The sequence below is a fragment of the Stylophora pistillata genome, chromosome 13, assembly GCF_964205215.1.
Source record: "Stylophora pistillata chromosome 13, jaStyPist1.2, whole genome shotgun sequence".
Lineage (NCBI taxonomy): Eukaryota > Metazoa > Cnidaria > Anthozoa > Scleractinia > Pocilloporidae > Stylophora > Stylophora pistillata.
In genome coordinates, this window is record NC_142531.1 from 2,181,260 (window position 1) to 2,195,937 (window position 14,678).

The following is a 14,678-nucleotide window of genomic DNA, read 5'->3' on the forward strand; positions in this document are numbered from 1 at the left end:
TATTAAGTAAGGCATGCATGACGGAACAAACTGAAGATCTATTCACATTTACAATTATTTTAATCCCCCATCATGAACGAAAAATTAAAGCCAAAGTGACAGCAATTGCACAATCATAATTGTGTTTTCACATGTTCAAATGGAGAGATATGATCCTAAATTTTTTGTTTTGCTATTTATTTATTTTATAAATTGGTTTACATTTCAAGTTCTCTGTAACCATTTTGTTTGATGAAAAACATAGGAAAACATAATCTTATTGTCCAAACAATTAGGATGACAGCAAAATAGAGATTTTTTGCCTAAAAGCCTTCTCTCCTTCCACAATTTAAGTTTACAGAATGTGTTCGAATATGTCATACCTTTAATAGCTTGTACTCAGCAATCAAACCAAATGGTCCTGTAAGCTTGTCATCCCAAACCAGGGCCTGTTGTAAAACCAAAAAGAAAAAAATTCTACTCTAACCTTATTGTTTACTTTTAATAAACTCTTGAATAAGATGCATTAAAGCCTGAATGACAAGCATATTTATTTATAAATGGTCAAAACATTGATTGTCTTCCTACTACATCCTGTCTCAAGAAAAAGGAGAAAACTCCATTTTGATTTTTATTACATGTAGGTTCAAAACTTGCAATTTTGTTTTCACTGGTTTTTTGTACACAATCATTTCCTATTTCATTCACCAAATGAAGTAATCAACTTTCCTTCCTCTGATTTTAAGATCAATTCTCCTCAGACACCTCCTGACTTTCGTTAAACAGTTATTAGATGAGGTTGAGCATGATGTCATGAGATGGTAACCGGTCGTTTCACCAACATGAAATCTGTACTTAGTTATGCGTTTCACCAACATGAAATCTGTACTTAGTTATGCGTTTCACCTACATGAATCTGTACTTAGTTATGCAGTACCAGTGTTCTATTACTCGCTGCCATTGTATCTCAAGACAGAACTGGGGCGTGTCCAAAAAAGGGCGCTGGCTATTATTTTCCCGGGGATAGACTACAGCGATGCTTTAGTCAGCACTAAACTACCAAGCATTGAATGTTACAATGAAAATATTTGTAAGAAGACCTTTAATTCTATTTTAAATGATAAGAGTAACCGGTTAAGAAATCTTTTACCCTCAGCCCATAAGTCATCTTATCATCTAAGACGATGCAGGCGTTTTGAAACACCAAGGTGGAAAACAAATAGGTTCAGGGACACATTTTTAATGAAATCTTGTATTGAGCATGATATTATATAAACAAAGCTTTATTATTTTTAATGATAGGTTTCATCATTTTACAGTTACTGTATTCAGTTTCACTTTTAAGGCGGCAAAATACGAGATACAAAAACCCTCAACTTGGCGCGCAACATTGTTTCATTGCAAGTTTTGGTTGGTGTTTCTCGTTTTTCACCTTGCGTGATCAACTTGTCTCACAACAAAACATTTGTTGCAGGTTGAAAAAATTTGTTGCGAAAAGTAGAGCACGGGTCAAATTTTCGCAACAAATTCCTTCAACCTGCAACAAATGTTTTTGTTGCGAGACAAGTTGATCACGCAAGGTGAAAAACGAGAAACATTAACCAAAACTTGCAACAAAACAATGTTGCGCACCAAGCTGAGGGTTTTTGTATCTCGTATTTTGCCGCCTTTAGGCTTATCATTATTCTTACATTAGTCATACTATTAGATATTCTGTTACAATTTTTGTAAATATGCAATTCAGCCCCTTAGAGGGCTGCCATGTATTTATTTGTGAAATAATCCTTTACCTGTATTTATTTGTGAAATAAACCTTTACCAACATGTCAGTTAACCAATGAACAGTTCACCAACATATGAGGTCAATTCACCAACGTCTAATGTCAGTTCACTGATGCTTATATGTCAGTTTGCCAATGTCCAAAATAATTGTAATTACAATAACATTTTACTTTTGATGTATTCACAGGTGTTCATAGGTTAGTATCATTTGAAATTGTTAGTTTCATTCTTCCCAATCTCTCCTCACACATAGCAACACAGTCTGTTAATCAATCAATGGCTGATCATAATTTAAAAGAGCTTTGAAAACCATCCACGGCTTTTACCTGGTAGAGTATGAAGCTACCGTAAAACCTTTTTATAAAACATTTGCATAGCTAAAGAGCTCCTGACTCTAAATATGTTTGCTTGATTACACATGAAGAAGCATTGTTTATTAATCACTTGTTGAACTAGCATAACAACAAAGTGAAATATTGGTGAATCAACCTCATACATTGGCAAACTATTCGTTGCCGAACTGAAACATTGGTGAAATGACCAGCATTCCATGGGATATCAGAACTGAGGTCTGGGTTGTCTGCTGAAGCCAAAGGCTGAGGCAGGCAACACTGACACAAGGTTTGATAATTCTTGATATCATGCACAAACCGAATTCAATAATTGTTTTATCATATATTTTTGAAAAAATCTGTAAGAGACGACACTTCCCTCTGAGTTTGCAAAAGTTTGAGAACAATACACTGATGAGGGGCTTGGAAACTATGCAGACTTTGAGCTTGAACATGATAAATGCAATATCCATTGCAGATGTTGATTTATGCTCATGTATAATGATTGAATGCTCTCAACAAATCAGATTCTTCATATATGGCAAGTCTCATGTATAATAATTGATGATATATATAATATATATACATAAGTTAAAGATCTAAAGAGGATGCATCTATTTAACTGTGACTCTGAGTTTTGCACCTAAGTGCTCACCAGACAGAACTTTATTCAATGAAGAATATACCTCCTTATAGGGGAATCCTTGTTTACAATATTTGCCTTATTAGCATAAGCAATTCAGTTTCTGATGGAGCTAAAAATAAATCAGTTCTGAATATCAACAGGTCAAAGTATGATTAACTCGGCCAATGAATACGAGCCTGATGCATTGAATACTTTTTGTGCAACACGGGTTTAAAAACTCAAAATTTTACATAGATTGTATAAGCTCATTAGCGCTTTTGCCACCCAGTAATTTTGCAGTTTTTGATGGACTATTTCTCCTTGAATATTACACCCAAAGAGCTAAAAAATTTCACCATGTGCTGAGGTTTTCTAGCTCTTTAGCTGCCTGAAGTCAATTTGTATCTAACATGCTTCCTTCTTTACACAAAGCCGTATGCAAATGAGCAAAAATGTAAACAATGACGTCAGCATGAATCCACCTATATACAAATTAGATAAGTAGCTAATTAATGCATTAGTGTGATGATCTGATCTACGTGTGAAATAAAGGTTCTATAGAGCTATTGTTGGCAGCTTGTGAAATTTGCTAAGTAAAACTTATATTTGTGGTGGCATTTAGAAATAAGTTCTGTTCTTTTGTTTAATAAAGACGGCTTCTTAGCTCTAACTGACTAAATAAAGTTTATCTGTGAGGCACAAGTGGCATCCCTTGCTTTTGTTGCTGTAGTCCAGGGCAGTCACTAAAATACTCCAGTTAATTGTAGAATTGGTGTTGTTGTCTTTGAGTGTCCAGATATGTTTTGATATTTCCGTGCTGCTTGAATAGTTTCTGTTCTGAAAAGAAAGTTTGTGTCGTGTGTAACATTGTTTAAAAGTTCCTTCTGTTAGTCCAATGTAATTCTTTCCAGTTGTGTCACTTTCTGTTGTTACGTTGGCATTGTAGACGACACTTGAAGTGAGGCAGTTGTTTTTCAGAGGGCAGTTGTTTTTTTTCCTGCAGTTACAGTTGTTTTCCATGGAGGGTGTCTTGCTTGTTTTGAGGATTTTTCTGTTGCGTTTCTTAATTATGGTTTGTAGGTTGTCTGTTCGTGCGGCTGTTCTGTGCAGTGTGAGATACAGATTTCTTGCGTTCAGTGTAGATTAATTTTTCGTTGTGTCCACTTTGTTTAAGTGCACTTTTGTAGTGTGGTTTGGCTTTGTTAAAGAGTTCTTTGCTTGAGGAAATGTCAGAGATTTGATGGCCGATGGCTGCTGGTAGGTGTTTTATTATTGTAGGTGGATGATTGGAATTGGTGTCGATGTAGAGAGTTTCATTGTTGAGCTTTCTGTGTAGATAGTGGGTTCCATCTGTGAGGTTTAGGGTGACATCGAGGAAGTTGCAGATTTTTAGGTTTGTGCTTGTAGAAATGTTCTGTCCTTGTTTCTTAAATTCTCGTGTGATGTCCTTTCTAGTCCATTCTGATTGTGGTCCGCTTGTGTTTCTTAGAAGTATCAGCCTACAGCAACAAAAGCAAGTGGTGCCACTTGTGCCTCACAGAAAATGTAATTTGTGGTAATCCTAATTAGCATAAATTAATATTTTGCCAGCACGTATCGGAGGACTGGGGATGGCTGTGTATGTATACTTAGCTCAGCTACCACAGCACTGAGCTCTTTACGCCAAGGTAGACTCTACCCCCACATATGTAGACATATATTTAACAATTATTGCACAAGTGCACATTGGATATGAGATGATAGGTAGCCAACAAGGCACATAGCTATAATCATCTCATATCCAACAAGCATGAGTGAAATAATTGTCTTATTAAAAAAAAAATGCCCCCGAGATATTGGACAAATCTTCTTGACTTTATTTTGTAAGAAGAAACCGGATGTTACAATGCACAGATATTAGATTATGGTATATTGGCTGACATATACCATAATGGCTAAGCCAATAAAAATTCTTGAATTGCATTATCCAATGATAATGCAAGTCTAACCACTATATATATATATATATATATATATATATATATATAACTGCAGACAGTGCGCACTGTTTCGACCTATGTGGGTCTCATCAGTGCAGTGCAGACACTGGGCCAAGCTCTGGAATAAACCATTGCCTGGGCGCTACACTTGTGGGACCAAGTGCAGACATGTTGCCATGCGAGAGTGCTCAAATCACAACTAAGGTGATGAGCTTCGCCCGAAGGCTAAGTGCATGGCAACCCCAGTGTAGAGTGCTCAATCGCAAGGTAGCCAAAAGGCAAAGCCAAGCGAGAGCTATCTAACCACTATATATATATAGTGGTTAGGATTTACTGTTAATCAAAGAATATCATTCCTTCTTTACTACTATCAACTGTCTGTTTGACAATGTGTTGATATTGTGGGGGACGGGGTGTAAGTGCTGTTCACTCGTGGAGTAAAATGGTTTAATAGCAAATCATTAATCAGCAACAACTGGTTTGAACTTTCTCATGCATGTTTATATCTTGACTTTCGTTTTTCAAGAAGATCAAAATTCTAAGCAAATCTATCAAATCAAATTTCATCACCTTAGATCCAGGCTGTTTATTCAAGCACTGAAGAAGTTCCCTCCTTGCGCATTCTCGCAGCAAGCCCACATTGACTCGACCATTCGACAAGTGACTTCCTCCAGCGGCCGCCATCTTGATTACATTTACTGTACACCCTGTGAGGAAATAGATGAAGATACTTGCATTTACTCGTAACACCGCTGGTTATTAAGCGCCGCCAGGGTGAAAGCGACAAGAAAGATACGGAGACATTTCCAGTGTTTTTGAATGGCTTTCTTCCTTTTTCATTCGAGGATAGCAAGCTTGACGGCACTTCCGGGTATAAAAGCTAGAATTTTTCCTGATTTGAGAACAAAATGTGTACTTATTAGAACAATAGTGACGAAAACTAAAGGCAATTCAAGCACGCTCTTAGTTGGTTGGCGGCCTCCATGGAACCCGAAATTACTTTCAAACGTGAAAGGGTTTTCCTCAAAATCCTCAAGTATAAAATCAAGAATGTTAAAAGGGTTTAGATACTTGTGCTTGGCTGGTGGTGTAGTATTTTGGTCGTGCGTTGCTGTTTCCTTGACGTTAAGTGCGACCGGTTTGTTAACATTTGGGATCGAAGAGGAGACAGTAGAAGTAAAGCACTCGAACCCGCATATGGCAAAACACATAGCGTCCATGTTTCAGTTATGTGACGATCCCGAAGACTTATCAGATTCCTTGGCTCTTATGGAAGAGAAAAGAGATGAATACGCCTTGAAGAGAGCAGCTTATAACTCGACCTGGAAAAGGCTGTCCAATGAGGAGGGCTTCCGAACAAAGTTTGGAGAGGAGGTGCTTGTGATAGGGTATAACCGCCAGGAAATCTCTCTAATTGAAGCACGTGACGGAACAGAAAAAGGCAATATTCATAGAAATGAAGACAAATGGAAAGTGTGTGTTTTCATTGTTGGCTCAAAATTATCTGGTCTGGTGACGATGGAATTTCATAAAGTGACAAAGGGTGAAATCAAGTGGATCCCTGTGTCACTTTCGGTGGAAGAAATTCCGAGATCAGGAATTAAGATTTGTGATATATCTGCTCCCCTTCCAAATGGTGTCTCAAAATTTACCCGATTCATGAATGACGACTAGTGACTCCTATTTCTCTGTATTTTTTTTTGACAGACTGCAGGTTAGGAAAGGGATAATGGACAAAAAAAAAACATGTGAACAATGGTGCTGGAGTTTATTTTGATAACTCCCTGGTGGGGTCCAATCTTTTGTTTTTGTGTTCACATGGCCCAGCAGCTCAATTCCAAAGGAAAGGAGGTGTTTTTGTCATTTAGAAACTGCTGATTTGTGAACCTGTAAATTTGACTAGGATTCAGATATGCTTCAGATTAGGAGTTGACTTGGTGAGCTGGAAATACTTCCTTGTTTTCTCCAACTAGACCATTCAAGTTGGTGCCTCAACAAGTTATGCGATGACCCAAGAAGTTAACGCAAAAATTGTTCACAATACTTAGCACCCCTAGCCATACTGAAAATAATTTAAGAGACAAGCACCCTTTCTTGGTATGAAAATGAAAACAGCAATAATGAGGCCTAACTCCCTCTTGTGTTAAACAACACTTTTCTTAAATTGTTTATCTTTTCCTTTCTTTTCTTAAATTCTTGTTTTAAACAACACTTTTATTAAATTGGTCTCACAATGTTTCTTTCACTGTTCAAGGACAAGTAATACTGTTATTTTAGAAAAAAATATAAATATAATTTTCCTTTATTTATGATTCCCAAGAGTATCAAAAGCTTTCTTTATGCTCAGCATCCTACCACCACAAAACTTGAGAGAAACCAAGCGAACTGACAAGGAGTTTAACATTCAGATAAATTCAACTTTGAAATTATAGGAAAAATGAGGTTCCCAACTAGTATTTTATAAAATAACTTTCTCAAATTCTTAGAAAGAACAACATTGTTAGAACAAAACAGCAAAATTACTGGCAGTAAAATACTGCCTTTGCAGTTGAAGTATCACCTAGAACTATAGCCTCCTTTGCAGACGTTCTTCGGGTGTTGAATTAAAATAACATAAACTTGATTGGATAACTACAAACAATACTGAAGGCAAATCTCACTTCAATGGAGCAGACGTTCATCAACGGAGAATTTTTAATTCGACACCCAAAGAACGTCTGCAAAGGAAGCTACTAGAACTACCCATACTTTTGCTTTTGAGTGAGCTAAGACACTTCTGTCTGATTTCCAGCACTGATTTCCTCAATTTCACACACTGGCTTATGTTTTGGTACATTTCTAACCGATTTTAGACCCTAGCATCAAATTTTGGACAGTTCATCTTAATAAACCACATCCCTGAATGAATCAAATTAATGCAACCACACTTGTCTAATATAAAATGTTTAATAGTGGGTTTAAGTTAAGATAACATTACAAATGGACACAGCTTCAAGAAAGTAGAAATTGCACAAGCTTAGACATAATTTTTACAATGACATTAGCTTGCATTAGCAAACAGCTGATAAGGCAGAAAATGGTACCGGACTTAAAAGAACTTTAGATAAAATGAAAAGGGTTCATGTGAGGTAACAAAGAACTGGTTTCCTACATTCAAATGTCTGAATTTCACTACATTAATACCTTTCTTCTGTAATTTCAGGTAATTCATATCAAATTGGGGCATGCAAAGCTACTTACTGCATAACTAGGAAATACCATGGACTGTGCACTTCTGAAGGCAAACAATTTTGGCTTGTATAACAACTGGTATATTAACTTATGACACCTTAGGCGGGCAAGGAATTACACCACTTCAAGTAAGGGATTTCAATTGTAAGAAAATTTTGAGCTGTCACTCATTATAACAATGATTTCAGCCCTACATTTTTGTCGGAAATTGCTCAGTTAATTGAGAATTTATTCTCAAGCTGGATAAAAAAAAGAGCTTGACAGTACCACATCAGAATCTCTAAATTTATAATCCATTGTTAACAACATTTTTTCATAAACATTTTATTTTGCATATTTCAACATACAGCTGAGGAAAGCTGAACAGTTATCTACATTTGACAATAACCAATACCTTGTGATCAAAGTTGACAAAATCATACAGGAAAATAAATCAATTCTGGGTTTAGTCCAATATTAGTACAATAAGGAAACCAAATTTCCATCAGAATTATTTCCAGATAATGAGATTCCTATCACATTTATAACACTAGTGACTGCTTGTCTCCATCTGGTTACAACCACATCTAAGCCCTTAACCAGCTTACTGAAAAGAAATTTTAGCATTTCCTACTTACAGTGCATTGCAAGCATGCTAAACTCAATTAAAAAGCGTAATTTATTTGCTATATTCAAGCCATTTACAAGTGCATATGTGCTTGATATTTTTCTATTGATGTACTAATTATACAGTATGTCAACATAAATTCAACTGTGGGCATGATGAATGAATTTGGCAATTCAATATAATTAAACTCCTTTCCGAGTGGCTTCATAGTGGAAGGTTTGACTACAAAAACAAACAAAAACAACCAACATTAGTTATCTCTTGGGCAGCAAGTAATGCAGTGAAGTGTAATAACCATCATCCACCCTCATTTGTTAATTTAGTAGCAGCTTCAGCTATCTCCATTCTTTTTTTTTACCTGTCATTAAGTGTGTAGATTCCTACTAATACATTAATGTTGATTGCTTTCTCATTTATGGTCACATTCATTAATTTGCCAAACACCTACATGTATTTAGTAATTCATTCAGTGAATCTTATCTAATTTCATTTTTTAATCACTCCACATAGTTCTTAACAATCTGTACAGTAATGTGATCAACCAAAAAAGAGAAATTACACTTAATACTTGGTCAAAATCAAATCTACAATTGTTACAAAATACACCAATGACATTCAATCCAATAAAGTTATCAGTTGTTTGACTTTCAGATGTCAACTTTTGATTGGCTGTCTGCTCATAACAGCAGTATATAGGAACTTATAGAATGAGAAATATGGCATATTTTGAGCTTTGTGGTGGAATAAAGAAAAATGTTATTTGCGTTGTCAAGAACCTAGGACAAAGAAAAAAAATCTGTGTTTCTATGCAAAATCAATCCCCTTGTCCCTTGCAACTTATTTGAAAATTATCATTCAACCTCTTGTAGGCATTTGGTTTTTGAGGTGGTTTTTTAGCTGTGTTCCAGTCTGTACCTTTTTACTTTGTTTGACTGGTCTTCCTTTGATCATTCCATAGAGCACACAGGTGATCACCATCACAAATAAGAAGTAACTTGAGTACTGCAGTCTTAGATTAACAGCTGAAACATCAACCTGATGAGAAAGTAATATGTTGATAAATATACCGTCTTCCTTTGTTGACATGAAGTCTTATTACACTGCTCACCGCCAAGTAGTTAAAAAGAATACTGTCATGTGATGAAACATAACATCTACCTCAACTAAAATAGACCTCTGTCTGGATTTTGTTGCTAAAACTACAATATGATTGTGCAAATGTCCACGAAGCAGTGACTGATAATTTAGCAATGTGGATGGAGTCATCATCATTTCTCACTGTAGAGGGTACCCAAATTACTTCACAAGATTCCCAAGCTCTACACCTAATGTTTTGATTATTGCTTACCATTGTCATTGTTGCAGTAGTGGCATGCTGCTGATTCAGTGGCAGAGATGTCTCAGCCTTGATACCACTGAAACAAAGTTTTTCTTCATGTGTGGTAATGCTGACCATTTCTACAACATGGAACTCTGATGACCTGTTGCACGTCCTTCTGTACCTGAATCAGCACAAATTAATGGTAAATCATGAGCTTGTTTCTCAGTAGTGCTAGGAAATTGATTTTGGTTAAACTAAATTATCCTGCTCAATCTTAACACAGATGAGCACATTTCACAAGGTTTCTAGCTTTCTGAAATTCAATGGATTCATTTCAATTTACATTGTTGGAGTTCACACTCATTTGCGTAACTGACTGCGAAGAATTTTCAGCATTTGCAGCATTTTGAAACGAGATTGCCTAAAAAATATGGAAACATTTAAGGGATGGTTGTTTGTGTCAATGCTGTATCTACATAATGAATCAAAGTTACTCACTGCAAATGTTTTGGGACAATCTCACTTGGAACAGTAACAAATCCACAAGCTTCCAAATACATTGGTCTACATTTGTCTTGGCAATCTGAAAAAATATAGTTATATTAGTTTTGTAGCCACTAGAATTTGTATTTCTATTTGTTGTCAAGCAACTGCAAAATAATTTCATATCGTTTTTCTTTCTACTGTATTACTATAGTAACGTTCTGTTTCTATCCAATTAAGTTCTAGTTTTTGTGTGAGGTTATGTAAGAATTATGTCACACTAAGAGCTATTTATTTTCAGAGTATGCGTGTTGTTTTCGTAAAATAATTTTCATTGCTAATTGATTTCAACTAAGTCAGTCGTTTTGTTAGTTTTTGCTGGCACTGTGTTGCTGGACCTGGTCACACCAAATTGTAAGTTTGTTTCTATTCCAACTGTTTTTTGTCGTTGTTCTTGTTGTTGCTATATTTTGTACTTACATATTTGTATTAATTATTTTCAGTCAAAGCAAACACGCAACTACAAATCATTACATCTAAATAGACGTCCATTCAGCAAATAAATTGAATGTCCATTCGCTTTGTGGCATTAAACATGTTGTTTTACCCTTCCTGAGTAAATGACCTGATTTAAGAACAAGCAAGTGTCTCAGACCTTAGTTACAAGTCTTGATTTAAATCTACAAAATTCTTAAAAATTACATTCACTTTACACACGTGGTCTTGAAACCAAACTAAATGATTACAATATAGTTGCTCCACCAAACCTATCAGTAAAACTGCAGTGAATTGATTTTAACTGGTCCTTTCTGAGTGTTTCTTACATGCTGGGGCTCTTTATATGTGCATGGTGTAAATAAATAAGCCAAAAGAATAATAATAATATCTGGTTATGGCCATGCTAAATTGCACAGTCAACATACCCATGAACCATGGTTGGTGAAAAAAAAACGTGACATTGATCAGTGAACTTCCCTGGAAACCTAATGACAAGAAAGGAACAATTAATGTTTGATACTCTCAAGCCCAGCAAACTCAGCAATTTCAGAGTCAAAAGTAATCTAGGTTGAGTTGTTTTTGCCTTACTATGGTCAAACTTGGATGCTTTCTCTACATTATTCCAGTGGTCTACATCTTGGAGTCCACAAGGATTATCATTTACAAAGCTTTACAATCACCAATTATATCAAAATGAAGAATTTTCAAACATAAAACTAACCTTTTAAACCCAATTCTGATATTGGTATTTGTGCTGCAACATGGGTAACATTCTCCACTACAGAACTGAAATTAACTAAGGGGTTCAAAGCCAGATGAAGGATTGGTATGGTTACTGTAGTAAACCCAGTAGGTGTAGCATCAGTTATGTTTGTAGAATTGTAACCAGTGGTATTTCCAGAGAAGCTTTGGTTACCAAATATGCAAAATTCAGTGGAACTCAAATAGCCTAGTACAGAACCCCATTTCTAAGATTGAAAAAGAAACAAAATTTGTAAATGATCAAATAAGTATCTTAAATGAAAAATAACTTCCCAATGACAATAACAAAAGCCTACCATCTTTTAGGCTATGCTGTAACATGACTGCTGCCCAGTAATTTCTACAGGAAAATACTTTGACTTCAACAACATATTAGATACATATATCTTATTAATCAAGCGCGAGGGCCGTACTGGGAGAATATTGGCCCGAGGTCTTGACAGTACGGACTGAGCTGCGCTCGGTTCGTACAAAAAAGACCGAGGGCCGATATTCTTCCAGTACGGTCCCAAGCAAGCTTGGTTAATAAGAGATTTACTATACGACTGAAGTTCAAAGGGACACAAGTGCGGTATCATTCGGGACCATTCGGGACAGTGCCCGGTCCAATACTTAGAGAATATTGGACCGGCAATAGAGCATTTTGATTGGTTGATTTTAGTTATTGGCCCTCTGACTGCTCGAGTCGTGTAATAAAATCAAAGACTCCCTATGAGCAACTTGTTTGATACAGCAGAAGTAAGATTCCAATTTATCTTTCAGATGAAAGACGTGTTCTGGTGAAATTGCCATTTGGTAGTAATACCCAGCTCCTAAAACCTAGGAATGAACTGGTTGGATAGCCAAGTCTACTCTGCATTCAACTTTAAAACCAAATTTGATTTTTTTTCTTAGATAAAATTAAATCTACTCACCATCAAAGACAAGAGAGGTCACCCTTATAATTTCCCCATGTACTATAATCATTGATTATCAATTATTGTTATAACATAACCAAAGTAAGGTGCGCGCTCAGATTGGTCAATTTAGAGTCCCCCATTTGCCCATGGGTGTATGCTGCTGACGTGAGCAAATGCAAAGACTATTTTTCCATGCGTGCTTGTTTTTTTCTGGTCACGTAAGATTTGTTAAATAAAAGGGAACTCTTTAGCTACAACGTATTAATGTTATGTTATAAAACAAATGGTAAGCACCACAGCGTACACTATTGAGTTATGGATGCACTTGGGAGGTTTGCTAAGCACTCAAGAAGCTAGAGTCACTCTTGGCAATCGCCTCGCATGACTCTTACGCTTCTTTCATGCTTAGCAACCTCCCGCGTGCATCCATAACCCAATAGTGTATGCTGTGGTGTTTACCATTTGTTAATTAAAATTACTAATGTCATGTTCTGAGAATTGTCTTGGAAGTGTTCCCAGCCCCCCCACCCCCCCTACCCGGTTCAATTCCTAGTGTGACATCCACGTCAGAAAACAGCTAAGAGGGTGACCAGTCTCGGCGTATATTGACATCTAACCCAGATTTACCCATGAGGATATGGAAAAAATCAGATACAAACCTCTTCACGAGCACTCGCCGTGTCAAACCAACCATACGTCTTAATGAAACAGCCAAGGGAATATAAACCAATGGCGAAGGCTGCTAGACAAACTATAAAAACAACACATGGCGGTCTAGCGACGGCGAATCCAAATAAGTTCTTTCCACCCTTGCAGTCGACCATATTTCAAGGCTTTTGACTCCTTCTGTCTTCTTTAAGTCACAGACTTGAAGAGAACAATGAAAAAATCGCAGGTGTCATTACAGCTCAAAGCTTACACGTTTACATGTGTGCACAGAAGCAATGAGATTTGGGATGTAAATTAAACGCCATCGAAAGTCGTTGAATTACCTAAATAGAAGAGTATTCAGTCCAAAATTGGTAAAATATCCACCGCCACTGCAAAGGACAGTGAAAGTGACTTTCCTGAGTTTCTACATCTGCGAATTACTGTTTCGCTTTCTCGCCGCCATGTTGACTTACTCGTGAGCTTGGTATCCGCGCCGATTAACATGCAAGCCTTATCGAGCCCCGGTTAGGCATTTATAGATTATGCTAGCATAATTTTTGGCATAATTCGAGCAAACTGGCATAATTTCTGCCAAGTAGCAATGCTAGCACAATTTGCGCATTTTGATAATTATCAGATCATTTTAGATGCCATTATTTGATCATTTTTTGTCTCTAGTTCCAAGCACTTGGTGACCTTAATCGATATTTAAAGTTTTAGTTAAACTAGTGGCATTTGTAGTTCACTGTGAAGCACTGAGCCCGGGTCTAACCAGAACCACATGTTTATTTGAAATTAATTGTGGATTTGTTGCATTTCTTTCCTGTAGACGAACGGCTTCTAGTTAAAAAATATATATTTTGGACTTATTTGCATTTTTTCAAAGAGCATAATTTAAAAAAACGGTGGCATAATTTGGAAAAAAGAGCATAATGTTAGCATAATTTGGCCAAAAAAAAAGCAATGCTACTAGCATAATATGTCACTTTTACTAGCATAATCCATAAATGCCTAGCCCCGGCCGGACCAACACTCAAGGTCTTAAAATAATTGAGAAGAATATGCTGCCTTTCTATAACATCAAGAAATGGTTTAGATATTCTAGTCTTCTCGGATAGGAACGAATAAATGGATGTCCCGTCTCCTGCAGGGTTAGGGGTAGGAGACGTTAATTTCCCACGCACAAGATTACTGTGTGATGGATGTCCTCCCCTGGGGTGGGATGGGTGGGTTGTTGTCTTGCGATTCATACATGAGCCTCTGGCTCCGGCAATATGGGTAACCATGCCCCACGTAAAGACATTAAACTTTGATTACTAGGTCCGCCATCAATCACTTTGACGTGTCACGCCACACTAACTTTCTCACAAAAATTTTTCATTCCATGAGAATCAAACAAACATAAAACTGTGAAGGTGTAGTCTGATCGTCCAGGTGAGTGTAGTCTTGAGAAGGACTGTTGTTGGTGGTATAGTGACTGACGTTTCGACAACCTGAGCGAAAGTCATCATCAGAGTCAAGTGAATGAT

The 14,678-nt window shown here is 36.7% G+C and overlaps 3 protein-coding genes across 5 annotated transcripts in view; 1 reads left to right on the forward strand and 2 right to left on the reverse strand.

Annotated features, from left to right (window-relative positions):
* Positions 1–5,417, reverse strand: part of LOC111344972 (vacuolar protein sorting-associated protein 33A) — a 38,852-nt gene extending 33,435 nt beyond the window's left edge. For 2 of the 3 annotated variants that reach the window (XM_088743098.1, XM_088743100.1), the window contains exons 1-2: positions 5,268–5,416; positions 363–428 (exon numbers count right to left, since the gene is read on the reverse strand). In XM_088743098.1, the coding sequence (XP_088599224.1) occupies positions 363–428; positions 5,268–5,381 (180 nt within the window). In that variant the 5' untranslated portion in view covers positions 5,382–5,416. Of the gene's footprint in view, positions 1–362; positions 429–5,267 lie in introns of all 3 variants that reach the window. The other variant, XM_088743099.1, reaches the window with a different exon arrangement.
* Positions 5,418–5,454: 37 nt separating this feature from the next.
* Positions 5,455–6,919, forward strand: LOC111344984 (uncharacterized). Its single transcript, XM_022952245.2, has one exon. The coding sequence runs from the start codon at positions 5,517–5,519 to the stop codon at positions 6,369–6,371; it is 855 nt and encodes a 284-aa protein (XP_022807980.1). The 5' UTR covers positions 5,455–5,516; the 3' UTR covers positions 6,372–6,919.
* Positions 6,920–7,624: 705 nt separating this feature from the next.
* LOC111344995 (transmembrane protein 248) lies at positions 7,625–13,650 on the reverse strand. The gene is made up of 8 exons (XM_022952254.2): positions 13,491–13,650; positions 13,158–13,365; positions 11,559–11,805; positions 11,263–11,322; positions 10,355–10,439; positions 9,884–10,037; positions 9,451–9,570; positions 7,625–8,757 (listed from the first exon to the last, which is right to left on the reverse strand). The coding sequence occupies exons 2-8, from the start codon at positions 13,320–13,322 to the stop codon at positions 8,740–8,742; spliced, it is 849 nt and encodes a 282-aa protein (XP_022807989.2). The 5' UTR covers positions 13,323–13,365; positions 13,491–13,650; the 3' UTR covers positions 7,625–8,739.
* Between the last annotated feature and the right edge of the window lie 1,028 nt (positions 13,651–14,678).